The sequence below is a fragment of the Benincasa hispida genome, chromosome 5 (genome assembly GCF_027475165.1).
Source record: "Benincasa hispida cultivar pf3 chromosome 5, pf3_genome.v1.1, whole genome shotgun sequence".
NCBI lineage: Eukaryota > Viridiplantae > Streptophyta > Magnoliopsida > Cucurbitales > Cucurbitaceae > Benincasa > Benincasa hispida.
In genome coordinates, this window is record NC_143482.1 from 736,819 (window position 1) to 763,176 (window position 26,358).

At 31.1% G+C, this 26,358-nt stretch overlaps 1 protein-coding gene and 1 long non-coding RNA gene across 5 annotated transcripts; both read left to right on the top strand.

Annotated features, from left to right (window-relative positions):
* Positions 1-7,244: 7,244 nt before the first annotated feature.
* LOC120077475 (Homeodomain-like superfamily protein) lies at positions 7,245-12,206 on the top strand. Of its 4 annotated transcripts, none has more exons than XM_039031356.2 (7): positions 7,245-7,896; positions 8,739-8,815; positions 8,910-8,973; positions 9,641-9,680; positions 10,092-10,161; positions 10,249-10,649; positions 11,815-12,206. In XM_039031356.2, exons 1-7 carry the CDS (start codon positions 7,770-7,772, stop codon positions 11,816-11,818), a joined length of 783 nt encoding a protein of 260 aa, XP_038887284.1. In that variant the 5' UTR covers positions 7,245-7,769; the 3' UTR covers positions 11,819-12,206. The 4 variants fall into 4 exon arrangements, with proteins under 4 accessions (XP_038887284.1, XP_038887285.1, XP_038887286.1 ...); XM_039031358.2 differs by having other exon boundaries at positions 7,251-7,896; positions 8,693-8,815; XM_090313781.1 differs by having other exon boundaries at positions 7,771-7,896; positions 8,719-8,815.
* Positions 12,207-13,296: 1,090 nt separating this feature from the next.
* On the top strand, positions 13,297-14,037 carry LOC150035823 (uncharacterized). Its single transcript, XR_016529801.1, has 2 exons — positions 13,297-13,485; positions 13,632-14,037. It is a non-coding gene; the product is annotated as an uncharacterized LOC150035823 (long non-coding RNA).
* Positions 14,038-26,358: the final 12,321 nt, after the last annotated feature.

The following is a 26,358-nucleotide window of genomic DNA, read 5'->3' on the forward strand; positions in this document are numbered from 1 at the left end:
TAAGTCCACTATGTGTCATTCATCTATTGCTCCACATGTCACTTTTCAATTGGGCTCACTTTGATGAATAAGCCATCACGTCATTACCTCAGGATTTAAGTTTGTTTCGGCTATATCTTCTTCATTTGAGTTTCAATTTGAGTAATTCAAATTGCATTGAAATTGTTATTTCAAGATTTATACAATGGACATTTCAAAATAATAAAATTGTTAGTGAATGAGATCAAGTTTGTTATCATCAAAACATTAGTTAATTAATTAATTAAAATTAATTAACTTGAGATTAAATGTCAAAAAGTCAACACTTTAATTGGGACAATAAACCTACTAGATCCAACTCTCCCAAGAGTGTGGGGGAGGAGACAAAGCTAGAAGGGTAGATCGTAAACCCTTCCAACCAATGGGTGAAGTCCAGGGCATGCTCTCAAATCAGCAACAAAATCTACACTATATTAAGAAGCTAGGATTTGTGAAAAATAAAATTTATACTATATTAAAGCTAAATTTGAAATAAAACTAGTTTCTCTTCTTTCAAATTGGTTGAAATAAGAACCCTCCAGTTTTTTAACTTTTTACTTTCGACAACAAGGTTTGAAATGAAACGAGTTCTCCCTTTAAATTTGATTTATGCAATAAGAATTCTATAATTTTTTTCTAAGTTTTTACTTTTGGAAGTGAGCTCTGAAATAAAATTAGTTGTATAGGGTTGAGATGACAATCCTAAAGGAGTGAATAGGATTTATTAAAATTAATAATTTTTTTTTCTTAAAGTTGACTCACTTAAACAAATTAACAAACTTTTTGCTAATAAATAATTTAAATAAAAATTTCGTGCAACTAATTTTTACTTTGAATTAAACATGAAATTAGCAATCACACTTTAAAGCATCCTATTTAATTCTAATAAAAAGATTGGTAATGATGTAAAAAATTAAGAGCATTCAAAACTACCAATCAAAATAAATAAATATGATCAATTAAATTCAAGAACAAATCTTGCAATTAATTTCAAGCAATAATATATAATAACAAATTAGTTGCATAATTAGATAGGAAAGGGATAAAGAAAATGACACTGCCATTTTATAGTGGTTCGGCACAACCACATCTACTTTTCAAGCTCCTCTTGGGTACTTCACTAGAAGTTTTTACTTTTTCCATGGCTTAAAGTCAAACCGCTATAATAGGTTCTGTTTTCGGACACATGAACAAATGTGATCCTTTCTACAATTGACAATCAAACCATTACAACAACTATTTTTTTCAAAATCAAGAGCAATCCTTACAATGATTTGGAAAAATTAAAGATTACACTTATCAAACTCTCTAAAAGAGGGGATTTACAAATTTTGTGCTCACAACAAATCAATCCCCACAATACAATATATCTCTCTCAATAATAAGATGAAAAGAAAAAAAAAATAAAGCTTAGGAAGAACAATAATGGAGGCTTAATGAATTATGCATATTGTAAAAATGGGAAATTGTTGTTTCTAATTTTGGAGAAGATGAAAAGTTTAAAAAAGATAGAAGTAGGTGATACCAAATTCAATTTGGGCCTTTACATATTAGAAAAGAAAAATCAATGGTAAAAATTTTTTCTTTTTATTTTTTTTTAAAATCAACTATCCGTTAGACACAAACATAAAATAATGCACTTTTTAGCCCAACACATGTCAAACTAGCCATTAGACACAGATATAAAATAATATAATAATGCATATTTTTAAGATCATTTTTCAAAAAAATAAACAAAAACTCAAAAGTCTACTATGTTTCACTCCTTCATTGCTCCAAGTGACACATTTTAATTGGTCCACATTGATGAAAAAAATATGTCATGTCACTAGTTCGAGATTTTTTTATTAAGTTCATCTTGACCATATCTTCTTCGTTTGAACTTCAACTTGAGTGATTCAAATTGCGCTGGAACCATTATTCTAAGCTCTACACAATGGACATTTCAAAACACTCAAATTATTAGTGAATAAGAATAGTTTTGTTATCATCAAAATATTAATTAATTAATTAATTAGAGATTAAAGGTAAAAAAAGCCAACAAGTTGCCCTTTGTCAAATTGGATTTTTGCCGTAAGCACCCTCCAATTTTCTAGTTTTCAGTTTTGACAGCAAGGTTATCTCTTTTTAATTGGATTTCTAAAATAAGAAACTTCTAATTTTTCAAATTTTATGTTTGATAGTGAAGTTTGAAATAGAAAAGGTTGTCTTTCTTCAAATTTTCAAGTTTTCATATTGTTGATAACGAGGTTTAAAATAAAACTTGTTTATTTCTTTTCAAGTTGGATTTATGATATTCGAACCTTTCAATTTTTCAATTTTTTATTTTTGACAGCGAGGTTTGAAATAAAACTTGTTTTCCCCTTTCAAATAAAATTTTTGAAATAAGAATCATCCAATTTTTCAAGTTTGATTTTGATGGAAAAGCTTGAAATAAAATAATTTTGCAAGTGTGACTTTTTACGACAAAGTTTGAAATAAAACAGGTTGTCTCCTTAAAAATGAATTCCTAAAAGAAAAATCCTTTATTTTTAATATAGTTGTCTTCTTTCAAACTAAGTTATGTTAAAGTTTCGTTTTCATATTGTTGCCTAAATTTAGATTTATAAAGTAGCTTGACCCTATGTGGCAATAATGATAAATTTGTATTTAGAGAAAAAATGTAACATGGAAGTTAGTAAAAACTACATACCGATGTGGTGTAGGTCAAACACACTTTGATGTTTAAGTCAAAAAGTTTAAAGATAAAGTTCGATATAAAATTTCTAGTAGAGAGTCAATTTATCTTTTCTTTTACCTTACTTATTTATAGGATTGGATGACCTATTCATTCTCCGATTAATGTTTCCCTATTGCCCATGGACTATTCTCTTTCCTAGTTGGGCTACATCATGCGAGAAATGCATGATTTGGTGCACTCATCCTAGGTAAGGAATTGATTTGGCTTTGGGCCAAGTTAGCCCACCTCTTTGAGCCTCATTTTGGGCCAAATCATGCTAATTTGACTTTGGACTAAGTTAACCATTCTTTTTAGACCTATTCCATCTTTTGGACATTGTCACTTGTCTGTTTGTCGTCATTTTTTTGACCCAATTGATTTTGCTTCTTCACTGTGTCGATTTTATCCCTAGTCCAAAATCATTCATAACATATGTTATCATATTGAATACATGACAACATTATTTATTTACATGATAAATTTTTTTATATTTTCTTATTTGCGCTATTTTAATTGATTGTATTAAATTTTAAAATTGAGAAAAAAAAATTAATAAATGTGTAGGTATTCAAGTGGGTAAAAGATGGGTTAGAGGAGATTTCAAGGTTTAATTAAATTGTCCGCAACATCAATACTTTTAAAATAAGAAACTAAATTGGAAGTAAGTTTAGTGGGCAGAAGTTAAAAGAAAATATAACATCAAATCTATAATTTAACCAAAATTTAGAAAATACCAAAACATATATTATACAGAGTGTTAGTTGTAGGAAATTACTTAGCTCAAGACCAAAGTATTTCAAGGAGTAGAGGACCAATGGGTCGAGTTTGAATCCTTAGGATGTCGAGAATGGCCGTGACGTATGAGAATTTGATCCCAAATATAGAATGAAGTCTTAAGTCCTATCTCTAAAAACCTAAGAAATGACCCACTAAGAGTGTGTTTGGCCCAAGGAATTGTGAAGTAAGAGTTGTGAACTCCAGCCCTTCTTATCAACTCCTTACACATTGGGTCCCACGAGTTCGTAACTCCCTAGATTTCATAACTCTATACTCCTCACTGTTCCACTCCTTATCCCAAACTCTTCTAGGAATCGGTGTCTTATGGGCAAAGATCTAAAGAATGACCCATGAAGGGATCAATCATAAGTCCTATGTCAAAGGTCAAAGACATAAGCAATGACCTACTAAAGGGTCGATCATAAGCCCTATACCCAAAGGCTAAAGGCGTAAGGAATAATCCATTGAGGGATTAATCATTAGTCTTATAATAAAAAACTAAAGACTGAAGAAATGACCCGCTAAGGGATCAATCATAAGTCCTATGGTCATAATCCAATGGCCTAAAGAATAACCCACTTTTAGGGATGGTCATATATTCTATAGTCGAAAGCCTAAAAACTGACTCACTAAGGAGAGTCGATAGTCAAAAGCCATTTTGGACCTTGGGTGTGGCCATGCTAGAAAAAAGGTGTCATAGCCAATTTTGGCTATGCCTAGATCATATTATTGGCTATGCCTAGATCATATTCTTTTATGCCCAAGATCAAATTTGGCCATGGGCATGTCAAGTACATGACCATGTTTGTCCATCCAATTGGTTCTAAACCTATTTTAGACTTGTATCTAAAATGAGATAGTGGTGTAATCTATTTCTCATTGGCTCAATTTTATCTATGTTTGAATCATGAGGTGGTTAATGATTTATTAAACATCTTTATAATAGTTAAATGGTAAGTGAACTCATACGAAATGATTACAGACCTGAAAGTCGTTTGATAATAACCGTTACAAGTGACCACCCTAATTAAGGCACAATTTGTAACGATTCAAGGAGTCTAAGGGACCATAGTTAAGGAGTTATGTTATTGTTATGAAATAAGTCTTATATATGCTTAAAGGGATAGCTCATGAGAAGTACGTTGGAAAAAATTCTTGACTTCTTTCATTACTTTTATTCCATTCGGTCCTTATTGACTTAAATGTCGGAGTTGTGGTGGCTAGACGCTAGACTGGTGTTCATTTTACTTCATTTTACAGTATACTTGTATCATTTTTCCTTGAAATATAAATTTATCAGTTGAACCATTTTTCGGTTTCAACATATAGTTGCAGCTATCGACTTTTGCAAATAGGACAAAATGTTTGAAATCTATTTTTTTTTCATTTTTTTTAATTTTATCCTTCCAAAAATTCATGTACATATCATTAATATATTATATCATGTATATGTAGCAGATATGTCATTGTTAAATCAACACTCTTAACTATTTATATCACTGTTATTGATTTTTTTTATTTTTTTTTTATTTTTTCTACAAATTAATTATATAAATGGTATATCAACATTTATCTTAGGACTTCCTGAACAAAAATATTTATCTTAGGACATAGAATACAAATATTTAGTTTATAATATAAAAGACAAATATTTCATCAAGCACTTTGGTATAATATTTAAATTTGGTGTATCAATAATATATAAGACTCATAATCAAGTATATCAGTGACCCACTAGGCATATCATTGCATGAGCTCCATATTCATTGAGAAAATTATTATGGATAATTTTGGATCAAATAACATAATAATTATTGGATTAAGTCCAAAAACTATTAAACTAAAACCCGGATGAAACCCATGACCTAAATGCTCCTGGAAAAGAAAAATTTGGGCGCCACCTTTTTAGATGGGGCATGCCCTTAAGATAAATTCATTTGTCACTCACAAACTCTTTTCTTATTGACACATGAATGTTAAGTACGTTCATCAACAAGGATATACTATATTTATGATCTCTTCCATGTAAATTCGACTTTCAAATTTTATCACTTTTACAAAAATATTAATTTATTGTACATGTTTTACATCATTTTTACAAATTTATTTTTTTTTGCTCACTCTTATTGTGAAACACAAGTGTAGTAAACATGTAGAATCTTGAAATTTATAGACCAAATTAGAACTAAACAAGATTCAAAGGTAAACACGTAACATTTTGAAATTTAGGGATAAAAAAAAGGTTAAAATGTCCATATACTTTTCTGTTCAATTTTAGTTCCTATATTTTCAAATGTTCAATTTTAGTTTTTGTACTTCTAATAAATCTTAAATTTAGTCCTTACTAGGAGTGTTCAGAAAACCGATAACCCGAAAAAACCGATTAACCCAACTCAATCCATGCGACTTGGGTTGGGTTGGGTTGGATTCAAATAAATGAAAATTTTTGGGTAGATTTGTTCAAGGGTTCACCTAAAGTAACCCGAACCAACTCGAACTTATTACATATATATATATATATATGGATTTAATTATATGTACATACATTTTTTTTATTTTATTTAAATTCATTACTTTTTAGATAATTTATTCTCTAATAGCTTATAAAAAATTTTTTTAGCACTTTGAAAAGAAAATTTACATTATATAAATTGAAATTGATTTGTTAATCTTAATTTAATATATAAAAATAATTAAATCAAATTTTCACGTATTAACATTTTACTTATTTTTTAGAACAAAAATTTAAATAAATGACTCAAGTAACCTGAACCAACCCAACCCAAATATTTTATAGTTGGGTTCATTTTTTTAATAAGAGTTATTTGGGTTGAAGAAATTTACCATCCGAACAATTGGGTTGAGTATACAAAGTACTTCAACCCAACCTAATCCAATCCACGAACACCCTTAGTCCCTATTACTAGTTATTATTGTTTTTCTTTTAAACTTTATATAACCCATTAACATTTTTACTATGAATTTTGGAAATATATTCACATATTATATTTTATTGCATAAAATTTATCATTATTATTTAACAAATTTTGATAAAATTTAACTTTGAAAAAAATTTAAAATTTATTGAAAATACATGGACTAAAATTAGATATGTAAAAATATAAAAACTAAAATTGAACAAATTTAAAAGTATAAAAACCAAAATAATTTTTAACTCAATAGAAAGTAAACTCTAAAAATATAATATTTGAAAATGAGGGATTTATTATTAATAATTTTTAATAACAAACAATTAGGTGATAGACTATGGAGGATTAAAACTCCAACTTCTTCGAATATACCAATACTAACGAGCCAAAGTCAGCAAGTAATAAGAAATTAAATTGAAACCAAGGTAATTTTTTTTCTTTTTTAAATAATAATAAAGAAAAAGAAAGAAAAAATGATGGAAGCGCTTAACCCCAAACTACGTCGTATCGATTCAGAAATGTCCTTTTCGGCAATACAACAAAGCTACGCGCCACGTGAATCCAGGAATATTCCTTTACGCGTGTACGCCGGTCGAATAAACCACGCTGGCATCCACGTGTCACATAGAAACTATCGTCTACATTGCTCTCACGTTGAGCCTGCTTTCTCTCTCGGAATATCCACATTCTCCTCCGTCCAATAAAAGACGTTGATGAATCGGACGGTTGGTAGTCGTGAAGTGGACCAAAAAGAAAAAGAGAATCGGCGCTTTTATATATTTTATTTGATTTTTCTATTTGGATTTAGTGCTTCCTTCTTATTCGTCGCCGACCTTCGCTCCATTTGCTTCCCTTCTCCCCCGCCATTGATGATTCCTTGCACGGTCATTGTTTCTGATTGAAAATCGAGTGAATTTTTTTATTGAATTTCTCTTCTTCAGCCATTTCATTCGATGTACATCTTTGAATTTGAAGTGTAGTTGGTTGGATTAATGCAAGTATTTTGTGTTTCGGAAGAGGATCGATGAGTATAATCAGTAATCAAAGCCTCGAGGTCATTGATGTTTAAAGAGCGATTGCATTGGACATTCCTGTGTTTGGAAGTAGATCGAGGTTCCGATTGAAGTCAAGGTGTGTCTCTGTGTTAAATTCGTCGGCTCTGTCTAAACATCCTTGCAATTGAAGTGTGATTGGATTGAATGCATCTCTGTTGGGAAGAAGAACGAGGATTATTAAACAGAGGTGAGTAGGGAGAGACTGAAATTGGAGGAGGAAGAAGAAAAAGGGTGAAGTTTCGATGAGTGGAATTTTCGATCCGGTAGAAAATGGAGCAGAAGTACCCGTATGATAATGGAGTGATGATGACGAGAGACCCGAAACCAAGGCTGAGATGGACTGCTGATCTTCACGACCGTTTTGTAGACGCGGTCACCAAGCTTGGTGGGCCGGAAAGTAAGTCCGTGTTCATCATTCTTTGTTTCGTTGATGTATTTGCAATAGTTGTTTTAACCTTTTGAATGATGATCTTGACTTGAACATTAATGGCATCATGCTATTTTATCAAATATTTGTTGAACTTGTTCTGTGATCGTATATTGCTGGGACTGAGAGATATTAGCGATTTTCTAGGTGAGTCCTTCCAACTGTGTCGTATATGGATAACTGATTGTTGTCATGGGAAATGAAGTAGGGATGGATTAAATTATGTTGGTGGATGACAGGACACATAATTTAAGTTTATTTAGTCGTTTTCTTCTTGATGGAGTTTCTGCGTGCATTATATAATCAGTTGTTAGATCAGGATTCTCATTTAGATGCTGTCAATGGCGATATTGTGGTCAACTATCTAGTCGGTAGTTCCTTTTCCTTTTGTCCCTTTTCCAATCCGCAATCTTCTAGGAATGAGGTTTGAAGAGAAAGACTCTGTTCAACTGTCAAAAGGAGTTGGGAGGAGTGAATGTTGTTTGACCTAAGGAGTTCGTGGGTAAAAAAAATTAATTTTATACTTTATTAAGTCCTTACGTTGTGGGCCCCAAGGGCTCATAACTGTACAGACTTCACAACGTCTCCTTAGTCCTTGTGTAGACACTCAAGTCACATCTATTCATGGACATGAGAAATAGAAGGTTAAATTTTAGTAGTCGATTTGAGAAATATAACAGTACATAAATTACGATACTTCATACTTGTAATATACTATAGCTAGCCTATATGTCTGAATTTTTGTATTTTTTTTTTTTTTTACTAGACACGAATTATAATTTAAACTATTAGAGGGGGACTGTCTTTTTCAGAAGCAACTCCCAAGTCTGTGTTAAGATTGATGGGTTTAAAGGGCTTGACTTTGTACCACTTGAAGAGTCATTTGCAGGTAAATGTTGAAATCATTGCTTCATGATATCTCATTTGTCTCATCACTGATTGCATTAGGAATAAAAATATTAACATAACTTTTGAACCTTCAGAAGTATAGACTTGGACTGCAAACACGAAAGCAAAATATGGCTGAGCAAAGGAATGAAAGTAGCGGTAAGTCTATCTGGACGTAGGACAATAACTAAGAACCTCTTCTTGATTGCATTTGCAAGTTTTAACCCAAATTTATCGCAATGACAGTCTGAATTTCTTGTGTAGATTTTATATGTACTCGTGTACTTGTTTCTCCTTTCTTTTCGGGAAGGCCAAATAACTCGTATAGTATTTTCTATTTTGATATTCATTCGAAATCTGAAATTACGTAGGTCTCTTTTTATCACCATTTGGTCTTTTATTTTTTATTTTTGAAAATTGTGCTTCTTTGCTCATCATTTCTTCATCATATTCTCATCTTTCCTAAGTAAATATTTGGATTCTTAAGCCAAATTTTAAAAACAAAAACATGTTTTTAAAAACTATATATATATATATATATATATATATATATATATATATTAATTTTTCAAATTTTGGTTTGATTTTTGAAAAAAACTCCTAAAAAGTAGAAAATAAAACAAAGAGATCAATAGGTGAAATTAGTGTTTATAATCTTAATTTTTCAAAAAAAGAAAAAAAAAAGATTATCAAATGGAGCCTTACTTATCCATCAGGATGTTATTCTAAATCACCATCTGGTTTTGATTCGTGTATTCCTCTTGTTTGCATCTCAGTGTTCACCTCTAGAAAGCTCATTTAGACGTTTTAATATTAACTTTTTCAGGGTCTCTTAGCAATTTCAGCGGAGTAGAGGAAGATGACAGGTTTGTCTTGTTGCATCTCATCAAAACAAAATGTGCATATATGTTCTAATTTTCTCTGTAGGTTTGTCTTGTTGCATTTCATCAAAACAAAATGTGCATATATGTTCTAATTTTCTCTGTTTTACTGTCATCCAAATGACTTCAATAGTATTTTCGTAAACATAATACTGATTTTCTGATTCTCTTATCTTGGATACTAAAATTATATCGTTAAAAAAAACTAAGCTTCTTGTTAAGGAAGGTCTTTTCAGAAGTTCGAAGTTCTCCTACTAGATAGAAATTAACAAAAAGGGAACAAAAGGAAGCAAACATCCTTGAAACTGAGATTTTCTATTGCATTATAGACTAATAGTATTCCATGTTTAACTTTCCAATGCACCGTCATTTTAGCATATGGTCTAACTTGAACAGAGGGATGCAAATTGCTGAGGCTCTAAAATCACATGTCGAAGTGCAGAAAACAATACTAGAACAACTCGAGGTACATCTTGCTTAATTCTTCAAATAATAACAAATTCAATCTCAAGTTTGTGATCAATTTTCATTTTGTTGGCTCTTGTAAAGACAGGTACAAAATAAACTTCAAATGAGAATAGAGGCTCAAGGAAAATACCTGCAAGATATCTTAGAGAAAGCACAAAAGAGTCTGGCACTTGCCATTAACGGTAACCTTGGTAGTCTTGAAGGCACAGGAATGCAGTTAATAAACTTTGATGCGGTTCTGTCAGATCAAATTGAAAAATTTAAGAAACAAGAAATGAGAGGAAGCATAGCAAACGTAATTGATGGTAGTAAGAAGAACGGTGATTCACTCATCCAGATATGCAAAGTGGAGGCTGGAGAAGAAGACATAAACGAGTTTAGTGTTGAAAAGAATATGATCAACTTTGATTTGAACTCCAAAGGTGGCTATGATTACAGTGCGAATGCGGCTGAAGTACTTGACGCCAAAGTGCTTCCTTGTTCAAGGTAATACTCGTGCTATAAAGTACATTTAGTGTCATATACATTATTAACCATCATAAGCTGGCCTAGTGGTAAATTAAGGCCTTGAGTTTGATAAAGGGTTAAGAGGAAATGAATTCAATCCATGGTGGTCATCTACTAGGATTTAATGTCCTACGAGTATCCTTGACACCTAAATGTAGTAGGGTTAGACGAGTTATCTCGTGAAATTAGCATGGATATTAAAAAATAAAAAAAAAAGTGATGCATTATTACATGAAATAGTAGATAGTTTTTGGAGGGAATAAGAACTTCCATATAGCTCATCCCATAGATTCATGCTTCACAGCCGCTAAATTCCAAGTTTTTTTCTCACTAAAATGTCAAAATAGACTTTAATTCTTCTAACCTGTTTTAAACTTTTTTATAGTAAATAGTTATAGACTAATAGTCCAGAATGAGTTAAATGATAATGATGCTACTGTTATGCCAAATTTAGTTCAAATTACTTTGTGCAACTACTGATATTTATTAAAAATTATTCTTAAAAATATGTAGACATATACCCATCAACCTAGTAGCTCTTTCTCTTTTTTTGGAGATACAGAGGAGGCCGGGGTATCCATCGTGTCGAAGTGTGTTTCATGCTCAATCTAGAGAAAATGTTTGGAATATTGTTTCAGATGTTGCATTGAGATTAAATATTGAATGGGTTTCATCTCAAGGCTGCTAAGCATGAATATAAACTGACATTTCTTAGAGCCTATTTGGAATGATTTTTTTGTTTAAGCATTTAGAAAATCATCATTCCAAAACATGCTACTAAACTTTTTAAATAGAAGATTTCTGATTAAAAAAGTCCATCAATATTATACATTCATACATACACACACATATTTGGGGAAAAGATCAAAAGAAGATAATTGTAAAGTTCAAAGAGCAAATACATGGAATCAAACCCAACTCAAGAACTGTATGTTTGTTTGCCAACATGATTATAACTCAACCGCTATAAACTTGCATTATCAATCTCTAGGTCAAATGCTCGATCCTCCATCTCACATTTGTCCCGAAAAAGGGAAAAAGAATGTAAATTCATTTGCCTTGTGTTGCATGATGCTTTTCTATGTTTAACTTGCTAAATAAGTTCATAACCTCTTCTTTCTTGTCCTCATAAAAACATCTTCAGGTAATCATCCATGGGCGAGTGCAGTTCATTTCTAGATAAAGCTTTTACCTTCACCTATTTCAAAGTTTGTCAAGCAACCATTGAAGAATATGTAGTAAAAATGTACCACTCCAGCCTGCTGTGCCAAGTCCCCATTTGCATTTGCCAATTGCCTTTATTCATATGAATGAAGAATTTCAGAAGGTTGAAATACCAATATAATTACTATTCTTGGCCACCACTAATGTATGGTATGCTAATTTTCACCTTGTTTTTTGCCCCTTATTTTTCTCTGGTTGTAAAATAGACAAGTTTGGTTTGGTAATGTTCTTGTTTTTCTTTCTTCATTATTTATTGAAGTCTTTATATTTGTATAAAAATTCTTTTTCAAGGCTGTCTTTGAAGTTCTCTTACCTGATATGGTGACTACAGGCCTTAGCTAATGGAGTTGCTCCTTGGGAACTCATGTCTGTATGCAAATTTGGTCTTTACTGTTTTATGTTCTCTTCGTTTGGTATTGTTGTAGTGTTTAGAATAATGATTAACATGCAGTTATGCTTTTAGAAAATTAATTATGAAATGAAGTATAATACTGTTAGGGTAAATTTTAATTTTGAATTAGAAAAACTTAGTTACTTTGTTTAGTAAATTATTACTAAATTGGTCTTATTTAATTATAATGATTATAACAAACTCATTATTTCAGTTAATTTATAATTTATATTAAGAATCATTTTAAATTTTAAATATATTTTAAATTCGTGATATTAAATTTTTGTTGATATATCGATATTTTCATCAATATTTTTACATTTTCATGTTTAGATATTGGCAAAATTTTCAGAAAAAATTCATGTAATATAAAAAATAAGAAAAAAAATGTCACTATTTTTTTAGAAAAGCATAATTAATAATGTCAATTTGTTAAAAAAATGCAAAGTATTTATTTATTAATTTAAATATACGTTTTCTTTTCTTTTTTAATATATATATACACACATTTGTAGAAATATCCATCAAAATTGAGATGTTTAAAACCTTGTTTAAATAGTATCTAATTTTGTTTAAAAAACAATTGTTGTAAAGATTAGGTTAAATTACTAAATATTATTTTGGTTCGAATCTTTGAGGCTTATATAATTTTAGTCTATATATTTTTAAATGTCTAAGTTTAATAAATATTTTTAGTAAAATTTAACCCTTCAAGTTAATATTTATTTAAATTGACTAAATAATATTAATAATTTTCATGAAAAACACATAATTTGTGAACTTGTTTTCAAATTTGAAGTGAAAACACTAATAAATAACAAATTTTTTTTGAACAAATCAACAATGAACGAGGACTAACTTATTTAAGATTGGGAAATTGCAACGAGTGATAATTTAAAAATAGTATTTTGCATGTGTGTTTTCCATATTTGTGATTTTGCAAATATGGAAAGAATTTTAAATATGAAATTTCGTATATTATTTATTCTAAAATCATCCTTATACCAATTTAAGTGTTTTTTCTCCAAAAGTCTTCACAAGTTTTTTTCCTCGTCCTTCCCCGACCTCACTTAATTCCTCCATCTTCACTGTCACCTCACTTTTCCAATTATACTGATTTTACAAAGTCGATCACTACGATAGAAATGTGCAGTCGTGAAGTATTTCTCATGGATCTAAGAGGATGTGAAGAGAAAAAAGGTAAGCCAAACCATAAACAAACAAGATTAATAGTTTCTTCGAGTTTCTCCTCTTTATTTTTTATGTTAGATCATCAAGTTTTGTTTGATTAATCATAGATTTGGATCAATTTTAACAATTTTTTTCGATTCTTGATGGATGGAAAGGATATCAAATGGATCAAATCGGAGAAGAAAGAACCCTAGTTTTGTAGTGAAGAAATTGTAAAAATCAGGATCGAGGAGGAGAATTCAATCAGTCTTGTGAAATTAGTATGGGATTTGAAAGATTTTCATTGGTGAAAATGATGAAAATCTCTCTCTTTTCACCAACCTCTTTTCCTTTCACCAATCTATCTCTCAACAATCTTTGTTATATCACTTTTTTTATCTTCTGCTTTCTTGATGAGCCTTTGATTTATTGTTTGTTATTTTGTGAAATTGAATAGATCATCAAGGAGATTTTGAATCCTTGGTATTTAGGCATTCTCAGTCCCCTCCCTTTTCCAAGTTGCATTTCATAGTAAAAAAAAAATGATCTTATATATAGCATTTATTTCCACGTTGTGTTCAATTTCTTTAATTCTTTTTTAAGATTATTTGATTTTGAAGGATCTTTGATATTCTTTAGTGATTTTGTTGATTTATTTCAATTTCATAAGTTTTAGATTTGTTGGAAATTGAAGAGATTAAGAGTATAGATTCTAATTCATATTTTGGTTGGAGATTGATGAGTGTAACTTATTTTGTGATTGTCATCTAATTGCTATTAGATATAAAGTAGTTTGTGAATTATATCTGATCGTCATCTGATTTTTTTTCTAGACCAAATACTTTGTGATTGGCATTTGATTGCTATATGATTTATGTTAAAAGTCTTGTTAAAGTATATTGACATTGTATTAAGTTTAAAAAATGAGTGTATTAGACATCAATCACTAAATTTATGAAGTAAAACATAAGTGAATCAACCGTCAATCTAATAATTATCAACATGTGTAATCAGTAATTTATTCTTGAAGTAATGACGGTATCATACATTAATCACTAAATACATAAACTAAAACATTGGTGAATTAGCCAATCAATATGATAATATGCTACTTACTTCAATGTTTTACTTTTCCTTGTTGTTTTCTTTCCTTTTTCTTTTGTTTTCTGTTATTTTTTTGTTGAACTTTCTCCTTCCTTAAAATTTCACAGGTTTTTGCTTTTAAATTTCTTCTTCATTGTTAGTAAAAATAGAAAATAAATTAGCAATAAGTATAATAAAGTACTCACAAACTATTTAGTATCAAATAGAAATTAGATGACAATAAAAAACCATTGTGTCAAATAGAAGATAAAACTACTTAGTAATAGACAAAAAATATATGATAATCAGACGACAATCAGATTGCAACAAAAAAAATCCTTAGTATTTGACGAAAAAAATGTAAGGCAATGAAATGAAATAAAAAACTACTTAGTAAATGAAGAAAATGTAAGATCATCCGATAGCAATAAGTATCATTTGTAAACAAATAACGATCAAGTAACAATCAAATAGCAAATAAATATCATTAGCAATTAGATAATAATCAACATCAAATAACAATCATATTAGTAATTAGATAACAATTGGTACCATTGACAATTACATGGTAATCAAATGACAATCAAGTGATAATCAGATAACAATCAAATACAATCACACATTTTTAATTGTGAAGACACTTTAGTCATCTGCCTATTTTAATTGGACTGAGCTTCTTAATTTTGTTATTTCTACACACTTTAAATTGTTGGGATATGGACTTTTTGTTTTCATTATTTTACATTTTTCTATGATTGCATGTAGTCCTTTAAGGTTTCTTGAAAGTGCAGAGATTAAAATTGGATACTTGAAAATATATGAAACACATGAAACAAATTTTAAAGTTCAGATACTAAAATGTTATTTTAACTTTAAAAAATATAAACAAATATGGATTAATTAATTTGAAATTTATGAATAGTTAGGGAAGTTGGAAGTTTCCTAAAGTTGTATCTTTCTGTTTTTTGCATGCTAGGGTAATTATTATTATTATTATCTTTTTTTGCACCGGGTATGAGGGTATTTTATATTATTTTTATTTTTGTTAGGAAACTGAAATATATTCAAATCAAAACAAACCGCTACCCACAAAGAAGAAACTATGAGAAATTTTGGACCAATCACAAATTGTCACGTCATTTACTATCATCAAATTTGGGACCAATTAGGAGTGGACATGTGTCTTGAATGGAAGTTGAAGACAAAGTCCAATGACGCCACGTAGTTTCATCGTGATCGTTGAATCATATAAAATTAATTTGGCCCAATTTGATATTATTATTTGGGTAAAGATTCAGTTAAGCCCAGAACTAGGTTGAATTTGACCCGAATGTCAAATCAGCCCCAAATCCAATTAATTGGGCCTAAAGACCAGGTTCATGGATCAACCAAACCCAATTTAGACCGAAACCCATGTAAGACCCATAAGAAACCTCTATAAATAGAAACTCTACCTCTTCATTTAGGGGGAATTGAAGGCAAAATCTCTCTGACCATCTGAAGTCAGAAGCTCCAAGGATCTGAATAACATAACTCCTCTAAAGCTTTGAGGATCAGAAGACATATCAAAGCTCTGAAGATCAGAAGACATCAAAGTTCTGAAGACCGAAGTCCTTTGAAGATACAAGCAATCTGGCCACGCTTGAAGACTGAAGTCCTTTGGAGATACAAGCATTATGAAGACTGAAGTCTTTTGGAGATACAAGCATTATGAAGATCGAAGTCCTTGGGAGATACAAGCATTCTTCCAAGACTTCAACTCCAAGATCATCAAGCGCTTCACTTCCTCAAATCAAGCGTACGCATTCGACTAAGAGAGAATCAGAGGATAAGTACTAGAGATCGAACCACATCACATTAAATCAACATCAACATCAAGTTCAACTCCACAAAACAAGTTTCTCTGGAAACCCGTGCGAGCACTAATCATTCAAGAAAATCATCAAGCCCAAAGGCTGATCGTTCAAGAAGATCATCAAGTCCAAAGGCTGATCGTTCAAGAAGATCATTAAACCCAAAGGCCGATCATCCAAGAAGATCATCAAGCCCAAAGGCCGATCATCCAAGAAGATCATCAAGCCCAAAGGCCGATCATCTAAGAAGATCAACAAGTCCAAAGGCCGATCATCTAAGAAGATCATCAAACCCAAAGGCCGATCATCCAAACAAGCTTAAAGCCGATCGTCCAAGAAGATCATCAAGCCCAAAGGCCGATCATCCAAGAAGATCATCAAGCCCGAAGGCCGATCATCCAAAAAGATCAACAAGCCCAAAGGCGGCCGATCATCTAAGAAGATCAACAAGCCCAAAGGCGATGATCGGCCAGCCAAAAGGCCAATCAACCAAGAAGATCAACAAGCCCAAAGGTCGGTCATCCAAAAAGATTAACCAGCTAAAGAATATAGTTTATTTTGAAAGCATCAAAATATTATGTATTAGAGATTGTATTCACTTTCTGCTAAATTAATACAAATACAAAGTTCAAGTTCCACAAAATAAATTTCTCTTGAAATCTCGTGCGAACACCGTCACTTCCTTTCAACAATAAGGGGACATTTGAAAAGTCATCTTTCTAGAATTAAGAAGAGTCCGAAGATGATGCCACAAAGATGCTAGATTATGAGTAACTTTGTTATCCTCTCCAAGAACCTTATAAAAATGATAAATATTTACCGACGTAATAAGGTTCATAGATATTTACCCTCACATCTTCAAGACTACTAGGTGAGCATGGTAATTGGTTAATTTTCATTCACACACATGATTATATATGAGTATTTTTTTCTTTTTCTTTATCTATTTTTTCTACTAATTATTCGAAAAGAGTTATGCCATAATTATCCTTACTAGAATTTTGAAAGAAAAATAATTTTGGTAAAATTATGTTTTTAGTTTCCGAGTTTTGAATTATATGTATGTTTGGTCCCTGAAATTTCAAAATGTACCTTTTTAGTTCTCGAATTTTTAAAAATACATATATTTGATTCTTAAATTTTCAAAATGTACCTTTTTGGTCATTGGATTTTAAAGAATAGATTTTAAAGGTCCCTATAGTAAATTATTATTATTATTTAAATTAAAAAAAAATAAAAATTACCTCTTCGTGCTAAGATTATTTTTCTAATTTTAAATGTCATACAATTATTTAGGGCCCGTTTAATAACCATTTCATTTTTTATTTTTAATTTTTGAAATTGAAGCATATTTCTTCCCCATTTCTTACAATGATTTGCATATTTCTTAAGCACAATAGTTGAATTCCTAGCCAATTTGAAAAAACAAAAAACAAGTCCTCAAAAGTTACTTTTTTTAGTCTTTCAAAATTTGATTTGGTTTTTTAAACCATTGGTAGAAATTAGATAACAAATGAAGAAATTTGGAGGTGAAAGTAGTGTCAACCTTAATTTTCAATAACAAAAAATAAAAAATGAAATGGTTACCAAACGAAATCTTAAAGTAATAAAAAATAATATTTCAAGGGACCTAATTAATTATATTCTTAAAAATTTGGGATTTAAAAAGTTACATTTTGAAAATTCAAGAAGCAAATGCATCTATTCTAGAAAAAACTCGAGGACTGAAAATGTATGTTTTTCCAATAATTTTATTTAGATAATTTTGAGTGGATTTTAAATGGAACAAAAAAATTAATTATAAACCATTAGCATAATCTAGGTTTATTCACCTATAAAAGTTTAAGATTTTAATTGATATAATTATTAGTTTTAAAGTGTTAATTGATTCAACCACATAATATAAAGGGTTAAACTTTTTTTTCCACCAACATGAATATTCGAATTCTCTACCTCACATATTGTTGAACTAAAAAGAAAAAGAAAATTATTATTTTTTTCAAAATATTTAAATATAATATTTAAAACTACATATTAGTTTCTATTAGTGTTGTTGGGAGGGTGGGTCACTTATACATTGCCATTTTCATGTCGAGAGTTTTGAGAGATTCTCACTCTCATTTTTGTTATCAAATTTCTTTTTCCATGCTTCAATTATTGCATTTCCCATCCCACATTTTGATGGAAAGAATCTCCATATTCGTACCCACAAAATTTCAATTAAAAATGTTAGATGTAAATACTATTTTTTGTCAGCGTCTTTCTGGTGTATAAACCAAAATTAAAAGTATGTGGATCAAAATGAACATTTGAAAGTATAAAAACTAAAATGAATAAAAACTAAAAGTATAGAGACCAAAGTAGTACTGATCAAATTATTAAAAAAAATCAATTGAAGAAACAAGTAGGAAGGAGAAGAAGAAACAAATTGGATTGAATCGGGAGTCGATTTGTTCAAGATTCTGGTTTGATAACCATTTGGTTTTTTTTTTAATTAAGCTTATAAATACTACTTTACTTATAAATAATTGGGGGAAGAGGATTTGAATCACAAACCTTGTGGTTACTAACATATTCGTATGTTAATTAAGCTATGTTCGATTTGACAAACTAATTATAGTTAGTCACTAAGTATTAAGTTGGATATAACCATTATTATCAAATTTAGGAACTTGTTTTATGCAAAAAAAAAAAAAAAAAAACTATAATTATAATATATTATACAATACATATTTTAACTTAACAAAATTAATTGAATTTATAACATGAAATACTATATTCGTTAATATTTTTATCTTTTTAAATATAATTCTACATTTTAAGATTTCATATTCATTGAACTCAGTGGCAAGAAAGCTCTATGGAAAATGTATAACTTTTGATTTTAAATAAGGCTAGCTGAAGGCCCGTTTGGGATCTCATCTTAGGGACAACGACCCTTCAATTATTTCCACAATGGTATGATATTATCCACTTTGGGTATAAAACCATGACCATTTTCTTATATAACCAATGTGGGATTTTGGTAGGATTCCTAACAATCCTCCCCTCGAACAAAGGATCAGAGCACATAGTCTCCCCTTAAATAGTCCTTTATATGTCTAACTCTTATCTAGGCTTACTTATCTTCATTGGAGCACCCCGCCTATCCTACTTTTGAGGCTCCACTACATCTCTGTTCGACATTTGAGGATTCTATCGCATTTTTAAGTTAGGGGCATGGTTCTGATACCAATTGTGGGATCAGTATGACATCCCTAGGGGGAGAATAGGGTTTATTGAAACTAATTAAATTCTTTTCCAAAGTGGGCCCAATTAAACAAATTAACAAACTTTTTGCTAACAAGTAATTTAAACAATAATTTTGGACGTATACATTCACTTCAAAAAGATCAATAAATTGACATAGACAAATTCAAGAATAGATTGAAGTAATTAATCTTATACAATGAAATATATTAACAAATTAATTGTGAAATTAAACCAGAGAGGAATAGAGAAATTGACACTTGTTATTTTATAGTGATTTGCCACAACCCATCTTACATCCACTTTCCAAGCTTCTTTGGGGATATCATTACGAACTTGACTCTTTCCATGGCTTAGAAAAAATCCGATCCTTTTCACAGTTGAGGATCAAACCATTAAAATGAATTTTTTTTTGGATCAAGAGCAATTCTTATAATGATATGGAGATGAAACTGAAGGAAATCAAATCCGAGATTTTCATCAGCAGCGGAAATAAGATCATTCCAAATTACAATCATGAATGAACATTACATATTACAGTCATACAAAAAACATGTGGTTATACAATCAATGCAGAAATTATAGCATGAACAACTACAAATGAACAAGGAGAAAACTCTACGAACATTTGTAGACTCGTCTCCACGCACCTTACTCACGAACGCTTGAACACTGCAACCTCGAATGCTCGAACACCATGACCGCAATGCAGCACGAACACCGCGTACTCGTCCTTTGCGATCGCCTCGGCCACGAACTCCTCAGCAGCATGAACGGCCTCTACAGAACCTCGACGGTGTCGAGTTGAGTATGACACCACCAAAAAGGTTATCTTGGTATTCTCGGTGTGAAAATCCAGAGGGTGGCTCTGTTTGGACTTGGTATGAGATAGACGAAGGAGGAAAAAACAATCGTGTACACGATCGGGAAAGTGGGAGAAGACAAAGACCTATTGTATAGGTCGATGCCCAATCGTCTAGCAAAAGCTATGCGATCGTCTAGCAAAATATATGCGACCGTTTAGCTCAATATCTATCGCCTACAAACACTACACGATCGTTTACTTTGGGCAAGCTGTCTCTTAGTAAATACTGCACGATCGTTTAGCTCGCCCAAGCTGTCATTTAGTAAATCTGTATTTACTTGACAACCATCGTGAGTTTTCTTTTGCGAAAGAAAATCTCAAAACAATTTTTTTTTGACAAAAACCTACTAAAATTAGGAAAACCATTTTCTTTTTTAACTCACGGTTACCATGAAAATCCAATAACCACCCACTCAATTGGTTATTAAAGAAAAAAATTAATTGTCCAATAATTAATATTATTATAAATATAAATGATAACCAACTTATCATACTATATTTATAACCTATAGTTTTAATATTTCATCTCATGAAACATATAAACCATAGTTCTTTTTCTATTCCATGGTACTTAATGTAAATCTCATTTACATCAATCCTCCACTAGATGTATCTCATACATCATACCGATTATATCATATATAATCAAAATACCTCTTGTCAATTTGAACATTTCAAATTAACACCAAGAACTGATCCTCAACTGAATCCATTGAGCTACCAAGGGGACCTTATGAACCTATAGCTCGAAACTCCAATGGTACATGAATAATTGACTAAACTCTTTAGTCACGGGATCCACCATCCGTAAACTGCCAGACACTCCACTAAAGACCGACAACTGAACTCTCCTTACTACAGATATATTATGTATCCATCTTAACCAACCAGTAGTGCGACAACCCTTCACAGATCGCTCATAAGTACAGCTCGGCCAATAATCGTTATGCTCATGTAGTTACATCTATCTCCTTAAGTACTACTGATCCCTCTAATGAACATAAGTCATAGTCCTAATATGACTGAGTCTTCTCTTCTAAAGAGAAGTTGTGGCTACTATGTTCAAGCCCTGGAATCAACCCTTAAGGGAGATTATCCCTGCTTCGGGAAAGGAGTGAATTCTATCTTGTGGATTGAGTTCCTAGCTTCCAGATCAGAAAAGTCCCCAAAGAGGTAGGCATGTTGAGTTGGCAATCTGGCCACTCTCACCCATACTAATCAAAGGACTGCCTCAAAGGCAAGAGTTCTCAAAACACTCAGGATTGAGGTCGTGTCACCTATGGTCGTTTAGGTGAGATGCAAGTCTCTAGTATCAACGGCGTTATATACAGAATCTAGTCATCTCGTTGTCTAGGTCTTATACAAAATCTTTGTATAGGACACCCCCACTCGCACGTCTCCACATGAATGGTCAAGATCTACCATCTGTAGTAGTTTACAACACTTGCAAACCTCTACAAAGCGGACCGTATCCGTAGTGTCACCAGGATCAGGTATCCCACCTTAATCCTTATACTATAGACCTATTTAAGTTATCATTTAAGGCATGATTCACTTGTATATCACATATACATGCTTAAGTTCACATAAGATAACCAAAGAGCTTTGTTTATTGGATATGAGTAAATGCCAAAATTAAATAACACTTATTTTGTTCATTAAACAATGTGTATCTTTACAAAACAACGAGACTCCGGGAGAATTAGGACACCAATCCCAACAGAAACAAGGTGGAAGAACTCTCTCAAAGAGTGGATGAACAAATCTAAGCTCAAAGACTTTGTAAGAACAATTCTTACAAGTATGGCTATGAAAATACAAAAATTAAAGCTAAATAATTCCAAAAAAATGAAATAAGCTCTCAAAAGGTTGTAAAATTTTTATAATTTTTTATAGAAAATTTTCAATTTTTTTAAGGCTTTAAATAGGGCTAGAAAGGTTGAACTAGCCGTTGACTGCCACATATCAGTATCTGATTGGTTACATTAAAAAAATAATATTAAAATTTGACCGTTTGACCAAAAATATATAAAATATATTTTCGCCACGTTTCGGCCTCTCTTTGGTTAGTATAAAATAATATTAAAAATTCAAAGTTTTGACCGTTGGACTTTTTTATTATTAATAAATTTGTTTATTTTTTTTATTAATAAAAACCACCATGTGTCTCCATCCTATTCGGCCACCTGTTGCCACAACATCGTCCACATTATATGCCACGTTAACATATGTGACGGTTGGAAGTGCCACGTCAACGCATTAACCATCCATGTGTCATGTGCCACGTCATCAATTTGACCGTGTTGACTTTGTCACGTCATCAATGTATCAAGATTTTCTTTTTGTTATAACTTCTTCATTAGAGCTCCGATTGTTGGGAATGCAATAAAAATCTCACATTGGTTAAATAAGGGATATTCATGGGTTTATAAAGGATGACACCTATCTATAATGATATGAGGTTAGGGTGAAACAAAAAATAAATCCATGAGTTTTTATGCTCAAAGTGGACAATGTCATACCATTGTGGAGATAGTTGGAGGGTCATTATTCTTAACAAGTGATATCAGAGTGAGGTAGCTCTTGTTTTTTTAATCAAAACTTTTATTAAAATTTATTTCATTTGATACCTATTGGTTGAGCTATTTACTCCAACAATTGTTATTAAAGAGTTTGCTCTTTTGATAAAATTATTTTGGTACTTGAATTAACTTATTAATATTTTAAAAAATTATTCGAAAATCTTAATTGCTAGAGTTATGGAAACTTTAGAAAATCATTCTGTTGATAAACCTCTATTCTTTCATGGTAATAGAAATTATGATGTTTGGAGAAATAGAATGAAAACATTTATGCTTGCCATGGATTTCAATGTTTTGTATGTTTGTGAGCATGATATGGCTAAATTGGAATTGAATGATGAGTTACTCACTTTTAATGCTAAAGTTATAAATATCAATATTTTGCATTAAATAGACAAATATGTGAAAGAAAATTTTATATTTTGAATATGCATATGAATATTTGGAACTTTCTTGATAATTTGTATAATTTAGAAATTTTTCCTTGTAGTACTAATGATTTATTTGATGTCAAAGAAGAGTTATAATTATCAAAATAAAAAAAAGTTTCATGAAGAGAAAAAGGAAAATTTTGATCAATCTTCTTTGTGTTTGGTGGCTCATTTGGATATCGATTTGGGAGATAATAGTGATGATAATGAGGTAATTCATAAATCCATTTCTTATGATGAGTTATATGATACTTTGAAGATATGCAACACAATTTAGAAAAACTTAGCTCTAAATATGTGAAATTATCAAAGAAGTATAAGACATTGTCTCTTGAGAATAATTATTTGATAAATGAAAATGCTTGCTTGAAAAATGGAGCTAATGATATGTTGTTGCATAATAATATTGATGTTTCTTATAGTGAGAAAAATATCTTGAATGATAGAACTATATTTCTTAAAAATGAGAATGACAAACTCAAATTTTTGTCATGCGAATTGAAAATTGAAGTGAATAATTTGAGAGATATAAAAATGAGAAAATTGAATCTTTCTCTTTAGAATTAAAAGATAATGTTAGTTTTGAGTTGGAAACTATCAATGCTTCAATAGAAAAAGATAAATCTTCTCTTATTGGTAAAATTAATTTCCTTGAATTTGATGGTCATGAAAAAAAACGATCATTTTCATATACTTAAAGAAAAAGAATTATGTGCTACTAAAGAACTTGAAATTGCAAAAGAGTAAATTAAGAAATTGACAATTGGTACACAAAAACTAGATCAAATTATTGACATGGGCAAACTTTTTAGTGATAAAAGGGAAGTGGGTTATGTGAATAGAAATTGTTCATGTAGTTCTAAGACTACTTTTATTAAAGGTACTCCTTGTATGTCTGAAGATGCTTTATCCAAAATTTTATTGAAGTTAAATTTGTGCCAAAACATGAAAAAGTTAGACATACCCATGGAAATTCAAAATTTGTGCATAAACACATTCATACTATATCAAAATATGTTCATAAAATGGATTTTGTGAATGAACATGAAAAGGCTAAAAATGTATTTGAAATATCAGAGTTTATGCTTTAAATGTTCCCATGCTAAAACTCATTGCATGAATGATGCTAAATTTGTGTCTAATCATAAAAAGGTTAGAGATCATGATAAACTGAAATTTGTACCTACATGTCATTTTTGTAGAGTTAAAAGTCATATTAGACCAAATTGTTTTAAATTGAAAAATGCTCTTAACAAAAATTTATTGAATAGAAATAAGATGCAAAATCAATTTGTGAAAAAGAAAATTTTGCCTAATGCTACTTGTTACTCTTGTGGCAAAATTGGTCATAAATATCATACTTGTTATTTGCCAAAAATTGAAAATTAATAATGTTGGAACTAATTTTAAATGAGTTCCAAAATCTTGGCTCATTAATAATGAAATACCCAAGAAATGGGTACAAAATCTTTTGGTTGAGCTTCATTTGTACTCGTGATTCAAGAAACAATTGTTGCTTGAGCTTCAAATTAGGAATTAATTCAAATTGGAGCAACTTTTATGGATGGTTCGAATCAAGAAATAAAATGGTTTATTTGATAACTCTTATTTTTTGAAATTTTGAGATAAGTACTCTTTTGGTATCTTTATGAGAATTATATCTCTTGAACAAGGTTTTGAATGGTTAAATTTGAGATCTTGTGAAATACTTTGATTATTGATTTTAACGCCATGAGAAATGATTGTATCTATCTATTTGATATTTGTCTTTATGGCTTATTATTTGGCTTTTTGGTCAATTAGTTGCTTGCTTTAGCCATTTTTTTTTTTTAAAGTTTCAAGCAAAGGTTAATGAGTCTTACAAAAGATTGTTATTGTTTTGATGATTAAGATATGTTGTTTATGCTCTTAGATGAAATTGATTCAAATTTTATTTTTTTAACATGAGTTATACATATTTTACGGTTTACATTGTAAATGAAAATTATTATGGAGTATGTTGTTTGTCTTATGTTGAAAAGAATGTGCTTTTGTTTGTAATGTTGCTTGGCCGCCGCCTTCTTCAACGCGGGCATCCTCGCAGGGGTGGGCTTCCGCTCGTCATTTTCTCCAGCATTCGCGATTGGTTTCGAAGGTGTGACTGGTTTCTTGGGTTCTTCTCCGGTGTAGGATGTTCGTTTCAAAGGTGTTGGTTTCGAAGGTGTGACTGGTTTTTCGTTCGTTTGGTTTCGAAAGTGTGACGGTGTTCGTTCGGTTCATTTGTGACTGGTTTCGGGTCGTTCGTTTGTTGACAGACGGTGTCGAGTTGGCAGACGAAGGGTTATCTGGGTTTTGGGCAGACGACTTTTAGTCGGTGACGGTGAGGGTATGTTTGTCTGTGGTGGTTGTTGGATGAGTTTTGGCTGTCGATTTTAAATCTTATGTTTGGGCATCGATAGTTTGGAGGTTTTAGTGGGTGACACGATGGTGCGAAAGCGGTCGCCTTTAAGACTTAAGGAGAAGAATGGAGGTCGAGTTGCTCGTCAACCTTTTCATCTGCTTAGACAAGAGATCGATTTGGGATTGGGTGCTTGTTCTTCGGAGGTAAAAGATTTTGGGTTGTCTGACGGTTGTTCTGAGGAAGGTGAAGGGTCTAGTATGAAGAGTGTTGGGTTGAAGAAGCCTCTGTCGTCTAATTTAGAACCAGAAGAAATTCGGATTGTGAGGGATAAATCGAGTGGGCTGGGTATTAGGTCAGTTGTTGGGCAGGAAGATTTGGGCTCGTGTGGAGTGGGGGCTCAGGAAGTGAAGGGTGTGTTTGGGAGTCTAGAGGGTGTTGGGGGCCCAGATGAAAATCGGGT

What these genes read in the sequence shown, in the direction of transcription:
- LOC120077475 (XM_039031356.2), top strand. Translation starts at nt 7,770, where the DNA reads ATGGAGCAGAAGTACCCGTATGATAATGGAGTGATGATGACGAGAGAC. An exon ending in GGAGTAGAGGAAGATGACAG is followed by an intron (nt 9,681 to 10,091) that starts GTTTGTCTTGTT and finishes TAACTTGAACAG; the next exon opens with AGGGATGCAAATTGCTGAGG. An exon ending in CAATACTAGAACAACTCGAG is followed by an intron (nt 10,162 to 10,248) that starts GTACATCTTGCT and finishes TTGTAAAGACAG; the next exon opens with GTACAAAATAAACTTCAAAT.